Here is a 25,506-nt window from a genome sequence, read left to right on the forward strand (position 1 = left end):
ACTGAACTTCATGTAGTCCATTTGAAACGAAGTATAGAACATCCAAATGATTAAATATCATGTTTAACCCATTCAATTTTCTTGTTTTTCCACTAGCTACCAACCAGATACTGTTGTGCCTAGTGCGTTAAACTACAATCCTTTATCATTAGTGTCAAAAAGCAGGGGAGAATAGGGGTATAAACATGTACAGATTGATGATGGCAGAAGGAATTCCTGCCTAATCATTTACATAAAAGCAAATTGGCTATGCCATTCAAATTATCTTATAATCCTTTCTGTTTAGTAACTATCTTGCTTTATATCATGATCAGATTGTGCCCATGAAGTAATTTTTAATATCTGCTACATTTTTAAAAGAAGATAGAATTATCTCTTCATTCCAAGTGTTTTCTAAGAAAAACGTTCAGCTTCAACTATTCTGAATGCAGAATATTATATGAATGCCAGTTTGTTTTTTTTTTTTAAGGCTCAAGGACAAAAGAAAGTTGCTAGCATGATGGAAAGTAAAGAAGTCCATAAAGGAATATTTCAGATTGAGTGGGAACATAAGAAGATGGAGATGGAAATGGAAGATCTAAATCAGAAGGCTTGGGATATTCAGATGCTGTTTTTTTCAAGAGATCGTCAGAAGGTAAGTTTTCCCTGTGCTCCACTATATAATTTTAATTTCAGTCATTAATGTATTCACTCATTCAACCAATATTTAATAAGATGCTCTGTGATGTCAAGCATATCCTATGCATAGTATTTCATAATGTGACTATGGATTCTGTCTGTTTCTTCTAGTAGTTTACATTTGCTGCCTCTGGTTCTTTGTGACCCAGTCAGTAGTATAGTCCTATATTGCAACTCACCAGGAATTTCCTAATTGTCAAATCTAGTGATCCCTTTCCCAGTCATCACCATCCCTGTAGTATTTGACCATTGACCGTCTTCATTCTCTCTCTCTTTTTTTTTCCTTTCTGGCCAGGAGCATGTGAGATCTTAATTCCCCAACCAGGGATCATATGTACGTTTCCCCAAAAACCCCCTTGCCCCCCACAGTGGAAGCAGAGTTTTAACCACTGCACCTCCTGGGAGGTCCATCTTCATTTTTAATATTGCCTGTTGTTTTGGTTTTAATCATCCCTCCTTTCTCCTATATTTCTTCCAACATGTCAAATCACTCTGCCTCTTTTCCTGATTTCTCTTTTGTTTCTACCTCTTAAGTATAGTGATTAAGATTCTGCCCTCAGCTCTGTTTCTTTCCATATCCTCTCCTTTGATGATTTCTCTTTTTCTAACTTCCATGATCACTCCTAAGACTCATCCAAGCTTTCTGGATTCCAATTCCAATCTCACTTCTCTGAACCAGACCTTTCTCAAGCACTACTTCTGTGTTACCTCCCAACAGCACCTCTTCTTATTTTGCTTATTTCTGTTCTTTCAGCCATTCACTTGGGGTTAAAGTCACTATCCTCTGGTTCCTCTCCTTCCCTTCCAAGCCTTGCCTAGTGTATCCGTTTATTCCCTCATTCTTTATGCCTCTAGCCTTTACCTTGCTTCAGTTCTTCCTTTTTAATGGTTTCAAGAATTTTATAACAATCTTCTAACAAGTCTCTTGACTTTGGGTTTTTCTCTATCTCATCTATAGATTCACATTCCTATTCAGCTCTAATAACATTCCTACTCTGCTCCATTTTAAACTTTCTCTTCTTACCTGGCCAATGAATTTTCAAGTTCTTAAGTGGTGTTGAATGTCCTTCAATCTTTCTCAAATTCATTCCCCGTTACTCTTACACATCAGTATTCTCAAACCAAACTGATTCTATTTTCTAGGATTCTATCTCTGTGCCTTTGCAATACTGGTTCTTCTACCTGGAATATTTTTCCTCAATTTTTTTCACATCCTGAATCTATCTACTTTTGAGAGTCTGGTTTAAATGCCACCTAATCCATAAGCCTTTTGATTTCCCAAGCTCAGAGAAATCATAGCCCATCTCAAACCACCTTTTAATTTGCATGTCACTTATATATCTTCTGTCAACTAATCATATTACTTATTCTCTTCTTGATGTCTAGGTCATATTATCTATCTTTGTTATCTCCCTCAGTATCTTTAACTATTAGTAGGGTATTGTTAATATGGAACTCATGAAACACTGTCAAATGAAACACAGTAAATATCTGGTGAGTTGAATAAATGAATGAATGAGAAAATAAGCTAGGCATTGGTAGTTATTAGTATATAGGTGAGTGCATCAATAACTTATGTTTAAACTTATGTTTATAAGTAAATATTATGGCACAAAGTAAAATCACAAAGAAACAGGAACTTCCCAAACTAAGATAATCTTTATAAAATTATCTCTTGGAAGAAATAGAGAAAAATATACTTACTTTGTGATTTCTTTTTCCTCTCAAAGTACCTAAGTGAACCAAACTATGAGACTCTGATTGCCATTCAGATTGGAATAATGGAGCAGACTATTGATGTTTTAGATAAGGTAGGAATCAAAGATATTGATCATTATATTTCCAGTATTTGTGAATGATTTGAACAAAGTAATAGTTTTCAAACCATGAATTCAAATAGAACCTACCAAGACTTGGTCTTTTATAATGATATTCAGGATGTAATTCAGTTCAGTTCAGTCGCTCATTCATGTCCGACTCTTTGCAACCCCATGGACTGCAGCACGCCAGGCCTCCCTGTCCATCACCAACTCCCAGAGTTTACTCAAACTCATGTCCATTGAGTCAGTGATGACATCCAACCATCTCTTCCTCTGTCGTCCCTTTCTCCTCCTGCCTTCAATCTTTCCCAGCATCAGGGTCTTTTCCAATGAGTCAGTTCTTCGCATCAGGTGGCCAAAGTATTGAAGTTTCAGCTTCAGTATCAGTTCTTGCAGTGAACATTCAGGACTGATTTTCTTTAGGATGGATGTAATTAGAGCTCCCTAAATAGCATCTTTGCAACCATAACCATTGTGGTAGCCTGAAGCACTTTAAAAAATATTTTAATTTTATATTGGAGTATTGTTGATGAGTAATGTTGTGTTAGTTTCAAGGGTACAGCAAAGTGATTCAGTTATACATATATGTGTACCCATTCTTTTTCAAGTTCTTTTCCCATTTAGGTTATTACAGAATACTAAGCGAAGTTCCTTGTGCTATACAGTAGGTCCTTGTTGGTTATCCTCTTGGTTTCCCTGGTGGCTCAGATGGTAAAGTCTGCCTGCAATGCAGAAGACGTGGGTTTGATCCCTGGGTTGGGAAGATGCCCTGGAGAAGGAAATGGAAACCCACTCCATTATTCTAGCCTGGAAAATTCCATGGATGGAGGAGCCTGGCAGGCTACAATCCATGGAGTCACAGAGTTGGACACAACTGGGTGACTTCACTTTTTGTTGGCTATCTATTTTAACTATAGAAGTGTGTATATCTAAATCCCAACCTTCCAATCTGTTCTTCCCCCCACCCTTCCCCAGCTCCATAACCATAAGTTTGTCCTCTAAATCTGTATGTTTCTGTTTTGTAAATAAGTCCATTTGTATCATTTGCTTTAGATTCCAAGTGTAAGCAAGATCATATGATATGTCTTTCTCTGACTTACTTCACTTAGTATAATAATCTCCAGGTCTATTCATATTGCTGCAAATGGCATTATTTCATTCTTTTTAATGACTGAGTAATATTCCATCATATATATGTACCACATCTTCATTCATCTGTTAATGGACATATAGATTGTGAAGCACTTTAACATCCTTTGGGGCTATTGGAGTGTAGGTGAATTTCCTGTTTCACATTCGGTTGTGATTTATGTAGAAGTGTTGATAGTCTTTCCTTGGAGTTGTAAAGGCTTTGTTTTACCCTAACTGCCTGAGCACTCAGTTTTGAGTGTTTAACATACATAGGATGGAAACAAAGTACTCTCCAGGCTGTGTTCTTAGAATCTCTCATTTCTAAGAATATATAAAGTTTCTTCTAAAATGTGTATTAACATACCATTCTATCTTTCAACAAATAATTTAAGTACCTACTGTGTGTGGGCATTATGCTAAGCACTAGGGGTATGGTGGTAAGATATCTTATGATGACAATGTGTTTCAATTTTAAGAATAATATCTTTATAAAATATTTTCTTTCAAAATTATTTTTGTGGGATGTCCTGGAAACAAAAATTTCAGACTCACAAAAAGAATGTGGAGAACTGTAAAAAGCTGCTTAAAAAGCTGAGAAGGTTCAGCAATCAAAAAGATATAGCAAATTATACCCTAAGTTGCAATTTACGAGAAGAGCTGGTGGCTGTCTCAGAGAGAAAAGACATCTGTAATGCAATGGGTAAGATTCTTTTTTCTTTAATTAACTTTCAGTTTGTTTAAAAGTAATCAGAAGTCCTAAAATCTGTACAGTGGTTATAAAGCTACCAGTATTTGTTCCATACGTTTAACTATTTCAGAGTGCTGTTTCTATATTTTAAAATGTAGATAATAATTCAACTAATTCCATCTTCTTCATTTTGGGGATAGGGTCTAAACTGACTTGTGAAAAGATTGCCAAAGAACGATACGAAAACATGATGCGACAACAAAAGTTAACAAAAATTTCAAAAGAACAAGCTGAGCAGATTTCAATTCTACAGGCTGAAGTTGAAAGATTAAGAATGAAAACATTTCCTGCTCTTGTTCAAATGTAAAAATACTGTGGAAAATGTTAAGACCAAATCAATAATTTTTAAAATAATTTCATTTGGTTAAAATTATTTGTTTCTCTTATATCAGAAAATTTAAGTAGTCTTCTCTTACTGGCATATTTTTGATAGCAAATTGTTTGATTTTAGTCTTACTCACTATAAAAATGTTTGTCCTGCATGAATAAATGTCTAAAATAACATGAATTATTCTTATTCAAGAATGAACAAGATTTTATTTCAGAATATATTTAAGATCTATTTTATTGTCTTAATTTAATCAAAAATATTTTCACAGTAGTAGTATAGACAGTCTTAAAGACAAAAAGTTATTCTTAGCCACTACTGCCATTTCTAATTTTATAAAATTACCAGAAACATTATGAGATTATGATTTTTATCTTTTCTATTTTTCTGTATTTCCCATTTTCTTCAGTAAGCATTTCTCTATAATTGGAAAAAAATTCATAGAATGTTAAAGATTATTCCCTCTGCTGTCAGTGTGAACAAAGTGGTTTACTTTTACCAAGCCCTAAATCATTTGTAAATTACAACATATTTTCTATGTAAGCATTCTACATAAACATGACATAATCATCTTTATCTCACATTTATTACAACAGAACTTTTGTGTCCCACCCAACAGAGCTTAGTAAACAGAAAAACCATGTTTTCTCATTTTGTGATATTGTGATTTATAATAATCAATATATATTTAGTCTTCGACCCCATTCCTGGCACAGAGATCCTAAAACACTTGGAATTTCCTAAGTGATGAGAGAGGTACAAGTATCTTGTTAATGAGGTGACTTTTGGACTGCATGTAAGGATGGGGGCTGGTTGCCCGAACCAATGCTGTGTCCCAACCTCCAATCCACCTACGCACCCTCCCCACACTTCCACCCTCACCCCCACCTCCAGGGAAGGTAAAGGAACTGGAAGTTGAACTGATCACCAATGATTCAATCGATCATGCCTATGTAATGAGGTCTCCATAAAATCCCACAAGGACAGGGTTTGGAGAGAGTGCTGAGAGCAAGTAAGCTCTGAGTCTTTCCCCATGCCTTGCCTTATGTATTTCTTCCATCTGGAGGTTCCTGAGTCAGATCCTTTTATATGGTAATTTGGTAAATAAAATGTTTCTCTGAGTTTTGTGAGCCATTCTAGCAAAAAAAATTGAACCCAAGGAAGGAGAGAGTCTTGGGAGAAGCAGAGTTGACAATCTGGGCTTTCAGTTGACATCTAAAGTGGAGGGCAGTCTCATGGGACTGAGACCTTAACTTGTGGAATCTGATGCTATCTCCAGATAGATGTGTCAGAATTGAGTTGAATTGTATTACAGGACATCCACATGGTGTTTGAGAATTGTTTGGTATGGAGAAACATAGCCACAAGCAAAGGAATTTGGTGATAAGAATTCTTACATTTCCATGAAATAGTTTATCACTTTATTCATGTAGATAATAAGAAGATTAACTGTTCAGAAAACTGCTTTGCCTTTCCATAGCCTATGGACTGACTGCATTCCAACATGATAATCAGCGAGATCATTGACCACAATCTCCAAATGGTATCAATGTCTCATTGTTCTGCAATTCGTGAATTGTTAAGTTTAATCTGCAATACCATATCCAGTGTACACTGGTGTAGGTAAAGCCAAGAGAACAATTATAAAATACTATATTTAGAAAAAAAAATTTTTAGAAGTTTTAAAAACTTCTATTTAAAAACTGCCAGGATAGTACCATAATTGATCACCTATTCAGTGATCACCTGTTCAATGGGAATAGTAAGAAAAATAAGAGTCAGCATCATTTTGACAACTCCCCTTCTTAGACCTAGAATGAGTTGTAGTCAGTTTGATTAAGCATGGTAGTGTCCATCAGTAACGTTTCCATGTCACCTAAATTAACTGTTGGAGCCTCCATTTGCTACTAGTCAAGGCCACAAATATCACTGGACAGTGCCCTGTGGATTCCTGGGTCTTAAACAACCTGTGTGGTTTCTGTTTCTTAATGTCCACCCTGAGTGATCTTGCAATGCTCCTTGCTTAAATGCCTCATCTTTGAGGCATAGATAGAATGGAAATTAGCAAGAGTCTCTTGCCCCCAAGATGAATTCTAGTAGCATAGCAGCACTTTCAACAGGAGGCATCTTCTGGTTTGAGGGTGTTGGTAGGTGCTTTGGAGTGTTGGTAATTATAATACGCAAATAAGTTAACATATTTTTAGAAACTGGTCAAAGCAAGTGCTAAGTGTTAGCTTTCATCGTAATGAATAAAAATAGTTCTTATTCACTAGTTCTTTAAAAAATATATATCCTATTAAACGGAGGTGAAATATAACAAATTATTTAAAAGGGGACTGCTTCAAGGGCCATGAGCCTCATCCACAATCTATGATCTCCCTCCGCTTGTAGAAATGCCCACTGAGCTACTGCAGCCCTCAGCCAATATCTTAGAAATCCCCCTTACTGTGCCCCCACCTCCTCCCCAACTCTCCCAAGCCAGAGTCTCACTGATGCTGTACTTCTTCCAAGTGGACATCTGAGGGTGACTCCAGATGTGCCAATCAGCAGTGGGGCAGCTGCAGTCAAATGCCAGCACCATCACCAGGGAAGCCACTTCCCCAGTCCCATTTAGGACCTCAGGCTGAGCAGTAAGAAGCAGTGGAGGCTGGTCAACATAGCTTCCCAGGGAGGCCCATCTGGGAATACTAGAGCCAGGGAAGGCCCATGTGAGGACTGGGCCAGTCCTCTTGGATTCACAGAAGCCAGTGACAATGGCAATGTCTAGAAGATAGACATTGGGGTGGGGTGAGAAGGGCAAGTTACTGGCACATGGGCACTAACAGTAGGATGCATACACGAGCAGAGTCCTGATATGCCAACATTAAGTTTATCGGCTCATGGGGAAGACCTGGACTGAAAAAAACGGAGCACTTGGGAGTGAAGGGGTAAGCTTAGGGTAATAGCTATTTACCAAGTAGTAGGGAAGTACTTTTTAAGATTTTTTTTTTTTTTTTTTTTTGATGGCGGCGGCCGGGGTGGGGAGGGGAACTACAACAAAAAAACCCAAGCAAAGCTGTGTTAGCCCTTAAAACGACCCAAGAACAGAAATCCCAGAAAATCCTCAGGAAGACTGGAACCCAGAACCAAGAAACCACTGACTCACAAAGTTCTCTCTCTGCCTTTCTCTGTAAGGGCACACTTAAACACACAAGCTTTTCTGCTTCCAAGTTCACATACAACCACTCTGGTCACAAAAAGAGATGGGCTTTCTTTTCTTGAGTTTAGTTCCAAATTCTCAAGGACTGGGACAGATTGGGTCAGGGTCATATGTCTATCTATGGCCAGGATAACAGATTAGGTACCACCTCCAGGGAAGGTGGGTTTCTGGCTGAGTTACTGTTAATGAAGTGAAAGTCACTCAGTAGTGCCTGACTCTTTGCGACCCCATGGACTATACAGTCCCTGAAATTCTCTAGGCCAGAATACTGGAGTAGGTAGCCATTCCCTTCTCCAGGGGATCTTCCCAACCCTGGAATTGAACCCAGGTCTCCAGCATTGCAGGCAGATTCTTTACCAGCTGAGCCACCAGGAAAGCCTATTAATGGAATAAATATGCTAACTTTAACCTTTTTCACAGATATGATTGGAAAGGCAGATGAATGTAAAAGACGCTGTATGCCATGCCTTCAAGTGAGAAATGAGCAAATGTGGTTTTATAAAAAATAGATGATCATTTCACTAAATGAGATAAGGAATGCAAGTAACAAATTTGAAGAGACAGAAACTAATATAATTTTGAACATGAGTTTAAATACCTGTTATACCATCCAGATAAACATGTGGTAAATGTATGAAAACAAGGCAGAGGCATAAACTTAGGGGAGGCAAGCATTTTTAGACAAGTTTACGTTTAGACATTGACTAGATGGACTAGTGAACATTTAAAATAAAACGTTTTCCCACAATAAATAAAACAATGTATTAAAACTCACTCCCACAATTCTCAAAATTATCTTAACATGATTTAATTAAAAAAAATTTTTTTTCACCTTTAACTGGTAAGTTTTCTTTGGGAAATTTATTCAAAACACTAAATTTTCATTTTTGAACCTTGTTTATATTTATATAACAGAGGCCCTAAATTGATCCAGGTTCACCAGGATAACTTTCTTCAAGCCCTAATGGTTTATATCTTCCCTTTAAAATGTATAAATATCTTTTAATTAAGTTGTCATTCACAAAGATATTCTGGAGAAAAAAATTATGAATTAAACACCTATAAATTCTTCTTCATTTCTGTTATAGTGTAGCAATTTATCATCTAACCCATAATGATCTATCAGCTGAGTAAGGCTTAGTTTCTTGTTCTCCTCAGACATAGCTGACTGCAACTCATAAAGCAACTGCTGGCTACAGCTTCTCCACTTCTCTATTAACAACTGTAACTGAGACAGGTCATTCTGAAACAGAAAAAAAAAAAAAAGGCATGAATGTATGTCATCCTATTTTAACTTACTTAATGAAAGTTGTTAAATCAGTCAATGAGTAGTAGGTTTAAAGGGTAACACATTTGGACATGAATGGGACTTCTACCCAGGAAAAAAGAAAAATGGTTTTAAGTAAAACCTTACCCTCAGAGAAAAAAATTCAAATCATTAAATAAGGCAAAACTATGTAAAGCAGCAACAATATAGGTTAAAAAAATCTACTTTTTCTACTACAGCTATACTTTTAAAATTATATTCAGATTAATATTTTTCAGTGTCACAATCTCATAAAACTCAAGTAGTTGTATTTAGAGAAATCCTAAAAATTCAAAACAGCAAATAAGATATAGCATTCCATCATTGATTACACACTGGAAAACAGCAATTACAATATACATGAATAATCCAGATAAATAAGGGTCATCTTCCAAGTGCCCCAATTCTATTCACTTCAACCTATCTGGATTGAAATCTAAAATTTATTATATTTTTGTTGTTTTCTTAAAAGAAAATGCTTGAAACATTTTAATAATTTGTTGGTAATAATTTAATAACACAAAATCATTACTAAAAATAATTTTTATTGTACTTTGTGGCCCATTTTTAGCCTTTTTCTCTTCACTGTCACTGTTGCTTCTGTTCTTATTGCAATTTGCAGCTAACATTTGAAACTTCTAATACTGCTGTGGGATGGAAACTAGAGAGAAAAGCTTCAACTGCATATTAAATGTGGGCTGGGGCTTTCAAAAATGTATATCTGGTGTTTAGAGGACTCTTCTCTAAATCTATGACTTATATTTGAGTTAAAAGTTGTTGGAAGCCAGGTCTCTTGGTAATTGGCTTATTTCTCAGTATTGTAAAATAAACTTATATTTTCTTTTTGAAATACTTTCCTACCATTTATCTAAAAACAAAAAAAATTATTAGGCAATGGTTCTGAAATTCTTCTCACCTTTGATCTATACATTTTGACTAGCTTCAGCCTCCGAAGAAGGTCTTCTTTCTCTTGAATCTGCTTCATCAATTTTGCTTTTTCTTTGTTTAGTTCATGTTTGGCAAGATTTTCACTCATAAAGTCATTTTGGAGATCACTGCATGACTCAGTATCAAGTGATTTAGATTCACAAACATTGATACTCTTGAAGGTATCTTTTAAATATGTACTTTCTTCAAATTCACTATCTGTATGTTTAAAACTTTCGTGAAATTCCAAACAGCTTTCTTCTGTTGAAGGTGCTGATTTCTCTGAAAAAGTCTGATCATTTTCTTCACTCTCTACTTTAAGTCGTTTTACCACACTGTAACAGGAATTAAATGAAGATCTGGTTTTCCTTAATCGTTCTCTAAGGGTTGCACTCATAGGCTGAAAAAGGCATCAAACATTAATAATGTTAATCAAGAAAAACATTCTTGATATAAATAAATCTACTGGGAATCAAGACTACATTTCTGTGGCAGACACCACTAGATGGCTTTCTGTCTCCATATATCTAAAGTAACCACCACAAAATATTTTTCAATTTCTGGAAGCTTCATTAAGTTTTATTCTCTTTTTATTTTAGCAAAGCCAGCATCCTTCTAAAATAGTGTTGAAACACTTATCTCAGTAATCACAAACATTTGTTCAGCAATTAGTCCAAGCCTGATATGGTTAGGTGCTTAGTTACAAAGACCTTCATGACATCAAACTTTTTGGAATGCTGTAATAACCTGAACTGAAAATAAATGAAAATAATTGAGTCAGGATGAAAATCTAAGGGGAAGGTCCAATACATTTTCTAAAAGGAAACAGCTAAAATAATACAAATTTTACTTATTAACCTACACATTGTTAATTAACAATATTCAGTAGACTTAAAACCACCATTACTGCAATACTTAGAAATATACATCCAGTGAAAGAACTAAGATTTTCATACTTGTTTTCTTGAACTACTTGAATGGGGAGATGGTGGATTGGCACCAGCTTGTGGAGTGCTAGGTAACATCAAAGCCGAGTTTGATGGACTTTCCATCTTGAAATCTTGCTTTACTTCTAAAAAACAAAAAATAATCACAAAACAGAAATCAAATTCGCCCACACTTCTATATATTCAATTTTAAACAAATTATTTTTATTGTATATAACAAGCCAGTCAACTTCCTTCTTTCACTTAGCTGTGATTCATTCTTGCTTTTTTGTGTGCAATTTTGTTTACTTCCCTAAGTAAAAAAAAAAAAAATTGTTGGTCATTATGGTGACTACCAGTTTTTTCATGACAAGTTAACCAGCTAGCATCTCATATAAAGAACTCTCCATTTGTTTTTACTGACTGATAAAATAATGATAAAAGTCTCAAAACCTGCCATATTGGGGGCGGGGAGGAGAGTAACAAGAATTCTTTAATCTCATTACCCCAGTTTCACAATGAAGGAAAATGTAATTGAAATCTAGTGCTTTAAGTGAAAGTCGCTCAGTCGTGTCCGACTCTTTGGACCCCATGGACTACACAGTCCATGGCATTCTCCAGACCAGAATACTGGAATGGGTAGGGTCCCTTCTCCAGGGGCTCTTCGAAACCCAGGGATCGAACCCAGGTCTCCCGCATTGCAGGCGGATTCTTTACCAGCTGAGCCACAAGGAAAGCCCAATATTTTCTTTAAAATTTTTAAAAAATATTTATAACTTCTTTAAAGCGCCTGTCGGTTAGTTTTAAAAAAGAGTCGGACACGACCGAGCAACTGAACTGAACTATGCCTTTATCTACTGATTACTCTTCCTCTTGATTATGGATCACATTCTCCTATTTCCCACTATTATCCCACTTAAATAAACATAATCAGACCTGTTACACTACCCTAAATCCTAGAAGCTGTGTGCCTAAAACTAACGACCCCCGGGGGTGAGGAATAAAGAGCACAAACACGGGTAAATTTACTCCTGTCTGCATCGTTTTCAATTAAACAGCGAAGAGACCCTGAAAATGAGAGACTGAAGTTTCTCGAAGGCCATCAACTTTACAGGGTAAAATACCAGAGAGGAGTCCTCCCTCCCCTCCCGCCACTACAGAAGGCCCACACGAGCCCTCGAGACACCCAAAACCTGAGGTGGAGCTGAGAGGAGCCTTGACCGCAGAAAGGGAGCATTATTCAACTCCCCTTCCGATCCCCGAAGAAGTTCAGCTGTCAGACACCCACTCCACACCCCACACTGTACCTCCCTCAGCCATCCCCAGACAGCACAGAGAGCGCGCTAGCCGCGGTAGCGTCACAGAGGCCGGGCCGCGCTGGAGGAGGAAGAGACGCGCGATTGGTCAGAGTAATTGACCCACAGCTCCTCTTCGCCCAGCGCCCGGAGAGGCGGGACTGCGCGCGCGCGGCCTCGAGACTCCGCAAGGGGGCGGGACGAAACGGAGGGGCCGAGACGCGTGATTGGCCGAGTTGACCGAAACGCGCGGCTCTGCTCCGCCCAGCGCCCGAGAGTTGCGGGACTTCGCGCGCGGCCACTTGCTGGGAAGAGCTTTAAAGCAACTAACGGTTCCCAGGAGGGGCGCGCTTTTCTTCGCGGCTTCTTCTCGCTCTTCTTTTTTTATACCGCCTTCCTTTCCTGCCTCATGGTTTTTGTGTTTCTAAAGGACGGCTGAGAATGCCCCACCTGTTCTCCTGGCTCCCGTCAGTCTCTTCTCCGCGCTCCCCACAGCAAAGGCCTTTTCTCAGACTCCACGGGACCCAGAGACTCCGGGCCTGTTGTGTGTTATATTTACAGCTTGTAAACTCCAAAGGCAAAGACTACAAAAGAAGGGTCAATGGCCCGTTGGCAGTCAGACATATTAGAAATCTAAGAACCCGAGCGGATGCAGTAGAGCTTTTAGAATGCTGCCTCAAACTCTGCGGTCCCGCCACGGGCGGGTTTTTTTGTGTGTTGTTTTGTTTTGTTTTGGCAAATCTACCTCAAAATTTAGATTTCTTAGCTTGGCTCCGAATCTTTTCGTCAAATCTGAAAGAAAATGTAGCCCAAGGAAAGTCGTTGGGGTGCAATACAGGAAGCAGAACAATGACTAAGATTAGGTTGGTCCAAACCCTGGCTGAATACTGGGCAGCGGCATCCTCGGTCTAAAATAACTCTCCTCGTTTCCTGTGTAGCGAGGTTCCGTTGCTGTGCAACAACAAAGTGAACTAATTGGGTGGAGCACTGAGTTTAGGAAAAGACAGTTGAGTAATTTCTGAGTCAGGTGGAAGTTGGGAATTTTAGCGGGGCAGTGTTTTGAATTCTAAGGAATAGACATTTTAAACGTTGACACTGTCTTTTTACTAATATCTGATAAAAATGGCTTAGAAGTAGCAAGGACCCAGAAGGAATAACTGAGTACTAAACAGTGGAATGTATCTACAGAACTTGAAGACCACCTAATGCAGTGACTAAGAATGTAAATGTTGCAGTCAAATTGCTTAGGTTCAGATCCCAGTGCCTTTATTTTGTGGTGTTTGTAATGGAGTGTGTCTGTGTCTCAGCTTCCTCATCCATAAAGAGGGGATAATAGTATCAATCCTCCTAGGATTTGAAGAATTAAATGAGAATTCAGGACAGGCAGTGAAAAGCGGCAATAGGTATCTAGGAAGAACTCAGTTGTTATATAAGGAGCTACAATATAGTCACCATTCTCTTACTGATCTAAAGGAATGCATCATATAATCCTTTCATCCATCCCTTATCTCCCCTCAAAAGGCCGCAGATTTTTAAAAGATGCAATGATTTGTAGGACATAAGCCATAAATAGCAGAAAACTTGGAGCTGCCACATATAGTTAATAATGTATTATGATTCTTCTAAAATTTTCAAAAATTATATAAATCTCAAGGAATTTATAAAATGAGAGTGAGAACTTGTGATTTTGGCTTGCTAAGCCACAGATCCAAGTCTGTACATTTATTTCTGCCTTTACTCATCCATTGGCATCAGTTACACTGAGAAAAGCAGAGTGATTTGTCCTGACACTAGAAGCACAACGCACACTCTGCATATTCTTTACACCTTGGGGCCTGACGTTGGGTTGTTTTTATGATTCCCTAAAATCAGCTGCTCCAAAACCCTTTTATCATTATAACCTAAGCTTAGAACTGTGTTTTTGCTGGCTCCATAAATGAAAACATCTTGCCTAGCAAATGTTCTGACTTGTTTAGTATATGAACCTGTATATTAAATGGGATTGTTTTGGCCAGATTTTCAAAGAACTTCAGAAGGAGTACTCAGAAGAACCTGTATTTCAGAAATGTGCATTTGTTGACCTACATCTCTGATTTCCAGTGTTGTTAGAACTGAACGATTTTCCCATGTAGAAGTTTGCATTTTACTTACTCCCATTATATACCAAAGTGGAAATAGACCTTTCACTCTCAGTTTACTGTAAGGGATCTAGAATATAGCCTCTATAGTTCTCGCTGTACCTTTAGATAAAGCCTAGCAATCATTTCCATGTCTTTCAGAGCCTGAAGTTTACTGGCCTGTAAGTAGTTGTTTCCCCACACATGACATGGTATGTTTCACAGTATGTTTCAAACATAGTATGTTTCATTGTATTTTAACTTCAGGCAGGGAAAAATCCTGCCCTAGAGAACCAGAAGGCAAGGATCCTACTCCACCATAAAGAACAATCTGAGCAATAGAATTCAGTGATGATAGTAATTAATATTAACCTAAGGCAGGCTTTCTCTGTGTGTTTTTAAATTTCATACCCAAGGCTACTGTTCACCACTTTGTTATTCATCAAGGTGTGGTAAAATGCTTCTGTCCATTCTTGTCTGTGATTATTGTTGGTGAGATAATGACATAAACCTAAAAACCTTTATGTGGGTTTTTTTCTGTTTTAATAGCAAGAAGAGAATAGTGAATAGTCTCTCTCTTGCTATCTCTGTCTCTCCGTACAGCAAAGCACACATACATACACACACACACTCTTTTAAGCTACAATTTAAAATTTTATTATACTATTTTTTTTTTAATTCTTTAACATTATTTTAAAAATCTTAACAGTCACCTCTGGATGACCTAGATTCCGTTCCATTGACTTTTCTTATTGACAACAAAGTTCTATCATGTAGACACAGTTAGTATCCATAGGTATTTTTTAACAATTAAAATATAAATACACACTTTTAAAACCAGAATTCAAATTCACTTGGGTGAAGAAATGTATATAATCCACATGATTAAGTTGATTTATAAAGTACATTAGGACAAGTTAAACTGTATAACACTCACAAGAAGGTCTACTAAATTCAACTAGCGTTCAATATTTCTTATGACACTGGTATGTAAGTTGAAAGACTCTCCTCTAGGGACTGTCATACAGAGTGAAGTAAGTCAGAAAGAGAAACAGATATCGTACAATGTCGCTTATATGTGGAATCTAGAAAAATAATAGAGATGAACTTATTTGCAAAGCAGAAATAGAGACACAGACATAGGGCTACAAGGGGGGAGGTGAGGGTGGGGAGAACTGGAAGATTGGAATTGACCTATGTACACTGCTGCTGCTGCTGCTGCTAATTCGCTTCAATCGTGTCTGACTCTGCGACCCCATAGACGGCAGCCCACCAGGCTCCACTGTCCCTGGGATTCTCCAGGCAAGAACACTGGAGTGGGTTGCCATTTCCTTCTCCAATGCATGAAAGTGAAAAGTGAAAGTGAAGTTGCTCAGTCGTGTCCGACTCTTAGCAACCCCATTAACTGCATGCAGCCCACCAGGGTCCTCTGTCCATGGGATTTTCCAGGCAAGAGTACTGGAGTGGGTTGCCATTGCCTTCTCCGCCTATGTACACTATTGTGTATAAAATAGCTAACTAATGAGAACCTACTGTATAGCACAAGGAGCTCTACCCCTCTACCCAATGCTCTGTGGTGACCCAAGTGGGAAGGAAATCCAAAAAAGAGGGAATATATGTACACATATAGCTGATTCACTTTGCTGTATAGCAGAAACTAATACAACAATGCAAAGCAACTATACTCCAATAAAAATTGATTTTAAAAACTCTAGGTTTCTCCTCTCATGAGTTCAAGTCTCATCCTATAGACCTATCCATGATGAAGAAGGTTTTAGTGTGCTGTTATCTCATAAATTTCCCTTTGAATAATTGACAAACTAATTCTATTTCTTTTTTGAAACTAATTTTATTTCTTTTCACTATTGCTTAAATATCTTAAATGGAATTCTGTAATGTTTAATTGATTTACTTGTAGAGACCATTGAAGACTGTTATCAAAGGGTGATCTTTGAGAGTAAACTCTTTAGTATTTTTTCATCAGGTTAAAAAGAGAGGATTTTATTTTCAACTTCAAAATGGCCCTTGAATTAGATATTAGGCATGCCTGAATGGGGGCCTCACTGAGTAGAATGACTACTTCAAGCATGGAGATATGTGGAGGGTCAATGATAAAAACCTGTTCACCAACAGGCAACCAGAAAACTGATCTGGTAACTAATGTTGAGGTTAGTATGTTGAACAAGAACCTAAAGAGATCTTTCACATGAAGTTCCTGTCCTTTTATTCTATTAGATCTGGCATTTTGTCAAGTGCATTAGAGACTAGAGAAGTAAGAGTGTCTATGATTCACTGCTATTAGTGGGGTGTGTTCTCTTGGAGAAGAATAGAGTGATTCAGGTTAGATTAACAACTGTGAGGAAGGGGGTAGGGTGTGGGTGAGTGGGAGGGTCAGGGCAGAGGAGCTATATTGTGGAAAAGTAATGGTAATAAAAGTATTGCTCAAGGCCACATCTTTCTAGATCCTTTATTAACTCAGAAATGTCACCCCTTCATCTATTCAGAGGGGGAAAAAAGGCAATAGATGTCAGCAAATCCTCAAGCAACAGAACATGTCTTATAATCATCTTCAACCACCTGAAGTTTGAGAGATAACAACTCCCAAGATAATTTCACAGTATTGAAATCTGTTTGAAATGCCGACAAAGAAGTCAACTCAGTTTTCTACTCTCACCTCTTATTACTGTTTTAGTCTTGAGAATATAAAAGATTTCTTTTTGGTGATGCTTTTTTAAGATGGAGGAGTAAGAGTGTCTGTTGCTCAGTCGCTAAGTCGTATCCAATTCTTTGGGACCCCATAGACTGTAGCCTGCCAGGTTCCTCTGTCCACAGGATTTTCCAGGTAAGAACACTGGAGTGGGTTGCCATTTCCTCTTTCAAGGGATCTTCCTGACCTAGGGATCAAACCTGATCCAGGGATTGAACTGTATCTTCTGTATCTCCTGCATTGGCAGGTGGATTCTTTACCACTGAGCCTCCTGGGAGGCCTTAAGAATGTATATTAGTACCAGGAAAATAAGGAGTTAAGAGACCATTCTACCATGTTCTAGGATACAGTCGACCTTTGGCTTCTGCTCTTCCACATCTTGGCAAACTTTGATGGTAAGTATGCATGGTAATTTGCCTCAGTTGTGTCCGACTCTTTGTGACCCTGTGGACTGTAGCCCACTAGGCTCCTCTGTCCATGGGATTCTCCAGGCAAGAATACTGGAATGGGTTGCCATGCCATCCTCCAGGGGATCTTACCAACCCAGGGATGGAACCCCTGTCTCCAGCATTGGTAGGCAGCTTCTTTACCACTAGCGCCATCTATAGCAGTAGAGTAAATCTGTGAATTGGTGTATAACCAGGAATTTTCTGGTCCAGCTCAAGATCTAAGGGCTTCCCTGGTGACTCAGACAGTAAATAATTTGCCTGCAATGCAGGAGACCTGGGTTCAATCCCTGAGTCAGTAAGATCCCCTGGAGAAGCATATGGCAATCCACTCCAGTATTCTTGCCTGGAGAATTCCATGGACAGAGGAGCCTGGTGGGCTACAGTCCATGGGGTCACAAAGAGTCAGACACAACTGAGTGATTAACACTTTCACTTTCTTTCAGGATCTAAGAGCTAGACTGAAACTTAATCCCTTTGCCACCACTCCCAAAGGCAACATAAGATGTCTTATGTTTTCATCGTGGACGTTTATGAGCAATACGAAACCCACTGAATGCCAGAACCTCTGACCATGAGGTCTAACTCCCCAGGGAGGATCCATTGGAGAAACATGGTCAAAGGTGAGAAAGACAACTTGACAAACGCATCTCTTCCTTGATCCTCTCCCTTCCACCTCCAAAATCATGGCTAGTGCTCACTAACCCCACACTGTGTCTAAATTACACTGCTTGCCAGTGATATCAATATTACCCAGCTCTCCACCTCTATAACACATCTGTGGCTCTCCAAAAAATAATGTATGAAGTTTAATGATGATGTTGATGACCCACATTTGGCAAATGATATCACTATATTTTGTAGTAAAAATATATCCCTCCCATAGATAGGATCTTGGAAAAAGAGCATAGAATACAGCCTATATTCATGGTTCTTCAAGACTTCATTCAGCTATTTAAACTTTATTAACAGAAGATTAAGACAGGCAATACTTTTCATTCAACAATGTACACTTTTAGCTCAAACTCTTCCCAACTTTTCACCTCCCAAAATTTCCCCATATGTCACTATGGTTATTATTATAGCAGCAATCAAGTACCTATATCATCTCAGTTATTTTTCACTTTTTGTATGTGACAAATTCTGAGTCAAATTATCCTTTTCTTTGTAGCCACTTTCCAACTTTTATCTTCTTTTTAAATCATTGAGAAAGTTGTTTAGTTTCTTGTCAATACTCCACAGTACTCTATTGTACTGTTTTTACTCTCTTCCTCATACTTGTTTATACTTGTGAATCTATACCTTTTTACAAATGCTGGATATTGATAACTCATCCTTTATGCTGCCGAAGATGTGCTGAGAGTGAAATCATACCAAGTGCAGGAATAACACTCACCAGCAAAGATGGGCTTCTTGACTTTTGAAAGCCTGTCATTTGGCAGGAAGCATCCCTTGATACCAAAGAACATGGAGTTGGGTTTTGGAGGGCAAGCAACTAATCACGTACATATTTGTTAAGCAAGTTCCTAAGAAATTATAAATTATAAACTGCACATAGTTTTAAAGGAAAAAAATTACTATGGGTTGGCATTCTCTGAAATGCTTTCCTAGCCTAACTGGGCCATTGAATCAGGGTATTTTGAACGTGCATGTACAAGTTTAAGATTTTTGTTAAGCTGCCAGATATTTTAATATAACAATAATTAGCATAAAGCTTGTGCAATTAAGCTACCCCAAAACTAATGAGTTTGAATCTTTGGCAAGATGCTCCTCTTCAAAAAAAAAAAAGCAGTTTCCCAGTGTGTATTATTTTCACTCAGATCTATTTTCCTGAGGTTTTGAAGGTATGTAAACCTGAATTTATTTCATTCCAATAACTGTCTACAAGGATAGCAATTTATTTTTTCAGTCACTAGATTTTAGGATGAATCAATCAACCAGTTTTACCCACCAATACAACCCTATGAATACTTTCCATTTTTATAGTTTGAAAGAATCAGATTTACTGCTCCCCTCAATCTAGGTAGATTCTTCTGCACTCAAAATGTGATTAAGTCCCCAAGTAAACTCTAGGAAGAGAATCCATTTCAGAAAAAGAAGTTCATGGATATCAATGATATCAAAGATGTGGTGAGCCAGTACCTGAAGTCACTTGATTTTAAGGAGTGAAAGTAGCATGTTATCACAGGTTTGAAAGACTACTGGTAAGAATTACGTGTGGACTATTGAGAGTACCTATGAGACTCGAATTGGACATTTATAAAAACGAATTAGCAGTTCTCAAGGCAAACCTTCCAAATGCATCACCTTTCAATCAATACTCAAGCTAATATTACAGGAAGCTCTTCTGGACCACTATGTTGATAACTGAAGCTGTCCTCAAGAGCTCAAAAATGACTGCCAAGAATTATGTAGGAGGAGAGGGAAGGAGAAAGAAGGGAGTGAGATATTTTTACTGTGTATTTCTTGCCCTTAAAAAAAAGCAAAACAAAACTTCTGTATTTTAAAACACAATTTTTATAACAGATTACTGATTACTAGGCTTGTTTACTCCATACTACAAATTATTCTGCAGATTTAATCTGGGTTTTGAGATCCAAATAGCAGATCAAATACCATGAGACCTGAGCCCACTTAATTAGGGCAAAATTCTGAGAAAATCATGATTTCTTCCTTAACGAGAAATGCATACTTGGTGTTCTTAAGAGCCTTTGATATAACTGACTAAAAAGGATATGGAAGTTCATGATTTTATGATTAACATTTTATGATGTAAACATGCATTTAGTAGGTATACATGTACTTTCTTAGGGCTGATATAGTATTGTAATAATCATGTTAAACTTGATTGTATTTTATAAGTGAGATAAGCCACATTTTACCATAGATGAAGTTTTAATTCAGTAAGGCTGTTAAGCCACAGACCTCACCTACTTGACTTTGACCTTCCAAATCTTTTCTTTGCTGATTTTTGTTGCTGTGTGCCGTGAATTGCAAGTGAAATGGGCTGTGGTCACAAACTGTGAAGGAGAGGTTGCTTGCATCTGTACTAAGCATAATATAATCATGGGTTGTTAGTTTAAAGTGGGGAAAATGAAAAAAAAAAAAATAAAGTGGGGAAAATGGGGAAGCATTGGGGATTTTTGTTTGAATACAAGTTTTGGTGAATACAAATGACATGCATGGATGTTTACAACTCTTTTTCTCTTACATAGGTACTCAACAAATAAATTTAAGGATGAATGGATTAATTATTTAGTCAACAACTCAAAAGGTGAGAATTTCAAAGAACATAAGAGTGACAGTGTAGCAGTGTAATAGAGGGAGGGACAGGGCAATATTAACAGCAACCAGAAGTTTTACAGTGCCCTTTAAATTACTGATAAATTACTGAATTTATCTTTCTTTAAAAAAGTAAATGATGAAAAGATAAACTAAATAAAGTCAATACAAGCAAAAAATCTAGTGACTTTTATGGCATGGTGAACAAACAGTGAGTTTTGGGAGAGGGTACTGCAAACCTCCCAGGCAAAATCCTATTTTTCTTTTTTTTTAATACCTTGCTTTGGTGGTGAGAATGTAAAATGGTATGGTCACTGTGGAGAACAGTGTGGTAGCTCTTAAAATAATTAAGCATAGAATATACTGTAAGATATTAGAAAAAAAATTTACTCATCTCTGCCTCCCGTCCCCACTTCTATAGAGAGGAGAAAGGAACTGGAAATGAAGTTAATAATTGATCATGCCTAATCTGGGAGCTGGTAATGGACAGGGAAGCCTGGCGTGCTGCAGTCCATGGGGTGGCAAAGAGTCGGACACAACTGAGCGACTGAACTGAACTGATAGGAGGACGCCTCCATGAAATCTCAATTAGTAGGGGGCAGAGAGCTTTCAGATTTGTGAAGAGATCCATAAACCAGGAGTGTGACACTCCCTGACTCCACAGGGACAGAAACTCCTCTGCTCAGGACACTCTCAGGCCTTATCCTATGTATCACTTCACCTGGCTATTCTTCTATATCATTTATTATATCCTTTGGTAAGCTAGTAAGTTTAAGTGTCTCCCTAAGTTCTGTGAGCCCCTCTAGCAAATAATCAAATCCAAGAGAGAAAAGGTTACAGGAACCTCCAGTGTGTGGCCCAGTGGGACAGAAGTTGCTAATTAACCTGGGAAGCTACTGATAGCTACTGAGGTGGGGAATAATCTTGTGGGACTGAGCCCTTAACCTGTGGGACCTGATGTTACCTCCAGGTAGAGAGTGTCAGAATTGAGTTAAACTGTAGGACACTGTCAGCTGGTGTCACAGAGAATTGCTTGGTGTTGGGGAGAAAAACCCACTATTTAGTGACCAGAAGTATTGTGAGTGTGGTAATGGTGTGAGAATAAAGGAAAAACACAGGAAGAACGATTGTTTTTTTTCCTAACACACATATAATCCAGCAATTCTACTTCTTGGTCTAAACCCAAAAGAATTGAAAGAGAGGCTTGAACTTATTTGTACACTGATGTTCATAGCGACATTATTCACAAATAACCAAAAAGGTGGAAAAAACCCAAATAAATGCCCATCGGCAAATGAATGGATAAACAAAATGTGGTATATACATACATAAGCATACAATGGAATATTACTCAACCTTATAAAAGAATGAAATTCCAACACCTTCCACAATGCAGATGAACCTTGAAAACATTATGCTAAAAGAAATAATGCAGACACAAAAGGACAAATATTGTATAAATCCACTTAATGTGAAATACCTAGGATAGTTGAATTCATAGACAGAAAGTAGAATAGTGACAACAATATAAATGTACTTAACGTTATAGTAGGTTACACTTAAAAGTGGTTAAAAGGGTAAATTTTGTGTTATGTATATTTTACCTCCATTCCCCAAAAACTCCCCAAGGAAGAGTATTCTCTGGCATAACTGATACCCATATTGAACAGCTTCTCCAAGGGAACACTGTTCCTCAAATCTAATGTACACCTTTTGGCTTCATGTCTTATTATTCCTTACTGTTGCTTCTGTCCTTGGACTAAAAAAGGCTACTTCCACCACAGTGGAGACAAAAATTAAGAGCTGCTCCCTTTCTGGGTGATGCCACCAGCCCTCTTTGGAAGTGGTATCTTTGAGTTGCTTTGTTCACAGGGGGATGGGTTTTAACAGGCTTGTTTTCTCTGCGTTCCTCAATCCTGTGTGAAAGTCAGCATAATTTTCAGCCTGTGTAGACAGGGAATGAATAAAGGTTAAATCAGGTTCATGGAAATCCACCCATAACTTCAGCCTCAGGCAACAAGTCAGGTAGTGCAATAAGAAATGAATATATGTTGAGCTGCTTCAAAGAACACTAATTCTATTCATTCTGCTAACTGTGCTTTTTACCAATAGTACAACCTCTGGAAAAAGTAGAGAAATGTGAGTCATTTCAGGGACAACAGAAGAAGGTAAGTAAGTTTTTTTATCTGAAAAACTGAGATTGCTTTTATTTTGTCCCATTTATTCATTTCATTTGCCTAAATATATTTTATCTCTCACTCCTCCTCTTCAGCATCAATAGCACTGCCCAAGCTCTAGCCTGGGTGCCTGCACACCCCCTGACTCCTAGACTTGCACCCTGCTTTCTCTGTGCATCTCACTTACCAGGTCCATCTGTTCTCTACATCATTGCCAGGACGATTGTTCCAAAGATGTTTAAATTTTCCAGTGACACCCAAACCTCTTCTGTGTAAAAATCCAGATTCCTCACTAAATCACCCAAACATACCTTTCCAATTTGAGCTGGTGCCATTTCTCAGCACACACCCTATACACAAGCCTTCTTGAATCATGTGCTTGCAGTTCCCATAACAGGCCAGGCTCCTCTCCTCCTTGTCATCTAACTTGGTTCTTCTGCCTGGAAAACACAGGCACGTGTGTATGCACGCACACAAGCACACCTATGAACACATATGCACCTCCTTCTGTTTGATTTCTCCTCCCACCTCACTAGGGTAAGAGTCGAAATCTCCATTCTGTCTCACTTCCCATTAACCCACGTTCTCCTCCTCTGCCCAAGTCATCTAGCTAAAGTTAAACGCTTTTCCTCTTTTACAGCACCCAATAGGTTTCACAATACGTATATCATCACAAGAATTTGAGATCAGGAACTTGTGTCTTTGATCTCTGTATCCCCAGCACCTGCACAAAAGACTTAGCAGATTTTGGGGGGGTTCAACTGGGAGATAAAATGCTAAGGGTACAGGGAAACTGTTTAGGGAGTTCCCAGAAGGTTGAGTAAAGGAAGGCTTCATGGGAAAATTGGTATTTGAGCTATATGTTATTGTCTTCACAACAATCCGGATAGAATCTTCCTTCCTACTTTTCAATCACCATCTTTTTTTTTGTAACTAATTCTATTACATATATTCTATAAGTATATAAACCCAATTACAGGACACAGATACACCTTGGGTAATAATATACTGATAGATTGTGACTGAGAAACTTTTGAACACCTAATGTAAGGGCTTATTGACAGGCTTATAAATACAGTGGATTGTTATTTTCCACCCTTGTTGCTGTATACTGAGTCATGAAGGAAGCATAGGTAGCAGTGAAAAAGAGGATGGATAGTAGAGTCAGACATACCAGGGTTTAAATCTCAACTCTGCCTTTGTAATCCATGTTAACTCATGCTCTCATTAAAAGTGTTTCCTCATACTATGTAAAATGGGGTAATAATAACTATGCCATTAAATCTAGAGAAGCAGATAAGGTGCTTAATATGGAATGTGGCAGATAGTAACCCTGAACATAAAGGTGAAGGTGGTAGTGTAGTGGTGGAGGTGGTGATTACCCAAAATCACCACTTGAAAGCTGAGGATGGAAGCAGGTGGCAGGGGCAGTACAAGAGAGATGCTTGATAAGGGAACTTTTCTCATCTGTTTCATTTAGCCAAAATTTCTCAAATTGTGCTCCAGTAGAACATGAGTGTTCTATGCGCTGGTCTGAGGTGTTTCACAGGTAAAATCAAAATTAGGGTGATCTTTTTTAAATATGTAGGAAAAATTAAAATAAGGAGTTGAATGCTTCCAGTTATTTTTTTTTTTTTCCTGTATACTCATCTTAAAACTTCAGCTTCTGTTGACGGATGACAGATAACAGGATGGTTAGGTAGAAAATTCGTATTAAGAGGAAACATCAGCAAATTGATTTGTTTTATATGTTCCTTCAATATTTAACAAATAATTGTTTCATAAGTTTTTTAAAGACTTGTAAGCATGTAGTTTGGTCACTTTCTTGCTGATATTATTGCTCCTAGTGCCAAAATTAAATGTGATTTTATTTCATGCTATTCTGCAAAAAGCATGAAACCCCCAAATCACCATGGCATCCCCTTGCTCCACCACTTGCAGAAGCACATGGTCTGTTATTGCCAGCATCCCCTTGTCTGAAGCTCTAGAGTCCTGGTTTTTAGGGCACAATTTAGACTTTACTAAAGTATCCAAGGAGAACCCAACCATTCATCTCCTAACTCTTTTATATTAGAGAAACACTGCCTTACAAATACAGAATTTATAAGAAAAAGATCTGTTACACATTTCTGTTACTTATGGTAAAGGCTGTGAATGAATAAGTACATCTCTACCTCCTGGAGTCACTGTATAGGAGGATATCCCAAGGATTGGGATTAGGAAATGGGAAATATCAAAGAAGCATGTCCTATTTTAGCCTGTGCTCTTCACCAGTCATCCTCAAGTGGAGAGAACAGTGAAGCTCACAGTTAATGACTGAATAGGTGGGTGCTCAAATTTGGAAAACACAAATGATTAAATTTTGACTCATCTTCCTCAGAACTCCTCTGAGTCTCAGAGTAACTTGTCTGTTGCTTGC

General features: G+C 38.0%; 2 protein-coding genes across 4 annotated transcripts in view; one reads left to right on the top strand and one right to left on the bottom strand.

The window, feature by feature from the left end:
- The window catches only part of CFAP43 (cilia and flagella associated protein 43), a 105,803-nt gene extending 100,940 nt beyond the window's left edge, over positions 1–4,863 (top strand). The window contains exons 35-38 of the mRNA XM_043475678.1: positions 470–634; positions 2,409–2,489; positions 4,176–4,329; positions 4,518–4,863. Coding sequence (XP_043331613.1) covers positions 470–634; positions 2,409–2,489; positions 4,176–4,329; positions 4,518–4,684 — 567 coding nt within the window. The 3' untranslated portion in view covers positions 4,685–4,863. The remainder of the gene's footprint in view (positions 1–469; positions 635–2,408; positions 2,490–4,175; positions 4,330–4,517) is intronic.
- A 3,592-nt stretch (positions 4,864–8,455) lies between these two features.
- On the bottom strand, positions 8,456–12,500 carry SFR1 (SWI5 dependent homologous recombination repair protein 1). Of its 3 annotated transcripts, none has more exons than XM_043475675.1 (4): positions 12,371–12,500; positions 11,094–11,209; positions 10,127–10,537; positions 8,456–9,147 (listed from the first exon to the last, which is right to left on the bottom strand). In XM_043475675.1, the coding sequence occupies exons 1-4, from the start codon at positions 12,381–12,383 to the stop codon at positions 8,956–8,958; spliced, it is 732 nt and encodes a 243-aa protein (XP_043331610.1). In that variant the 5' UTR covers positions 12,384–12,500; the 3' UTR covers positions 8,456–8,955. The 3 variants fall into 3 exon arrangements, with proteins under 3 accessions (XP_043331610.1, XP_043331612.1, XP_043331611.1); XM_043475677.1 differs by having other exon boundaries at positions 12,375–12,418; XM_043475676.1 differs by having other exon boundaries at positions 12,257–12,391.
- Positions 12,501–25,506: the final 13,006 nt, after the last annotated feature.

This window comes from Cervus canadensis, chromosome 8, assembly GCF_019320065.1.
Source record: "Cervus canadensis isolate Bull #8, Minnesota chromosome 8, ASM1932006v1, whole genome shotgun sequence".
NCBI lineage: Eukaryota > Metazoa > Chordata > Mammalia > Artiodactyla > Cervidae > Cervus > Cervus canadensis.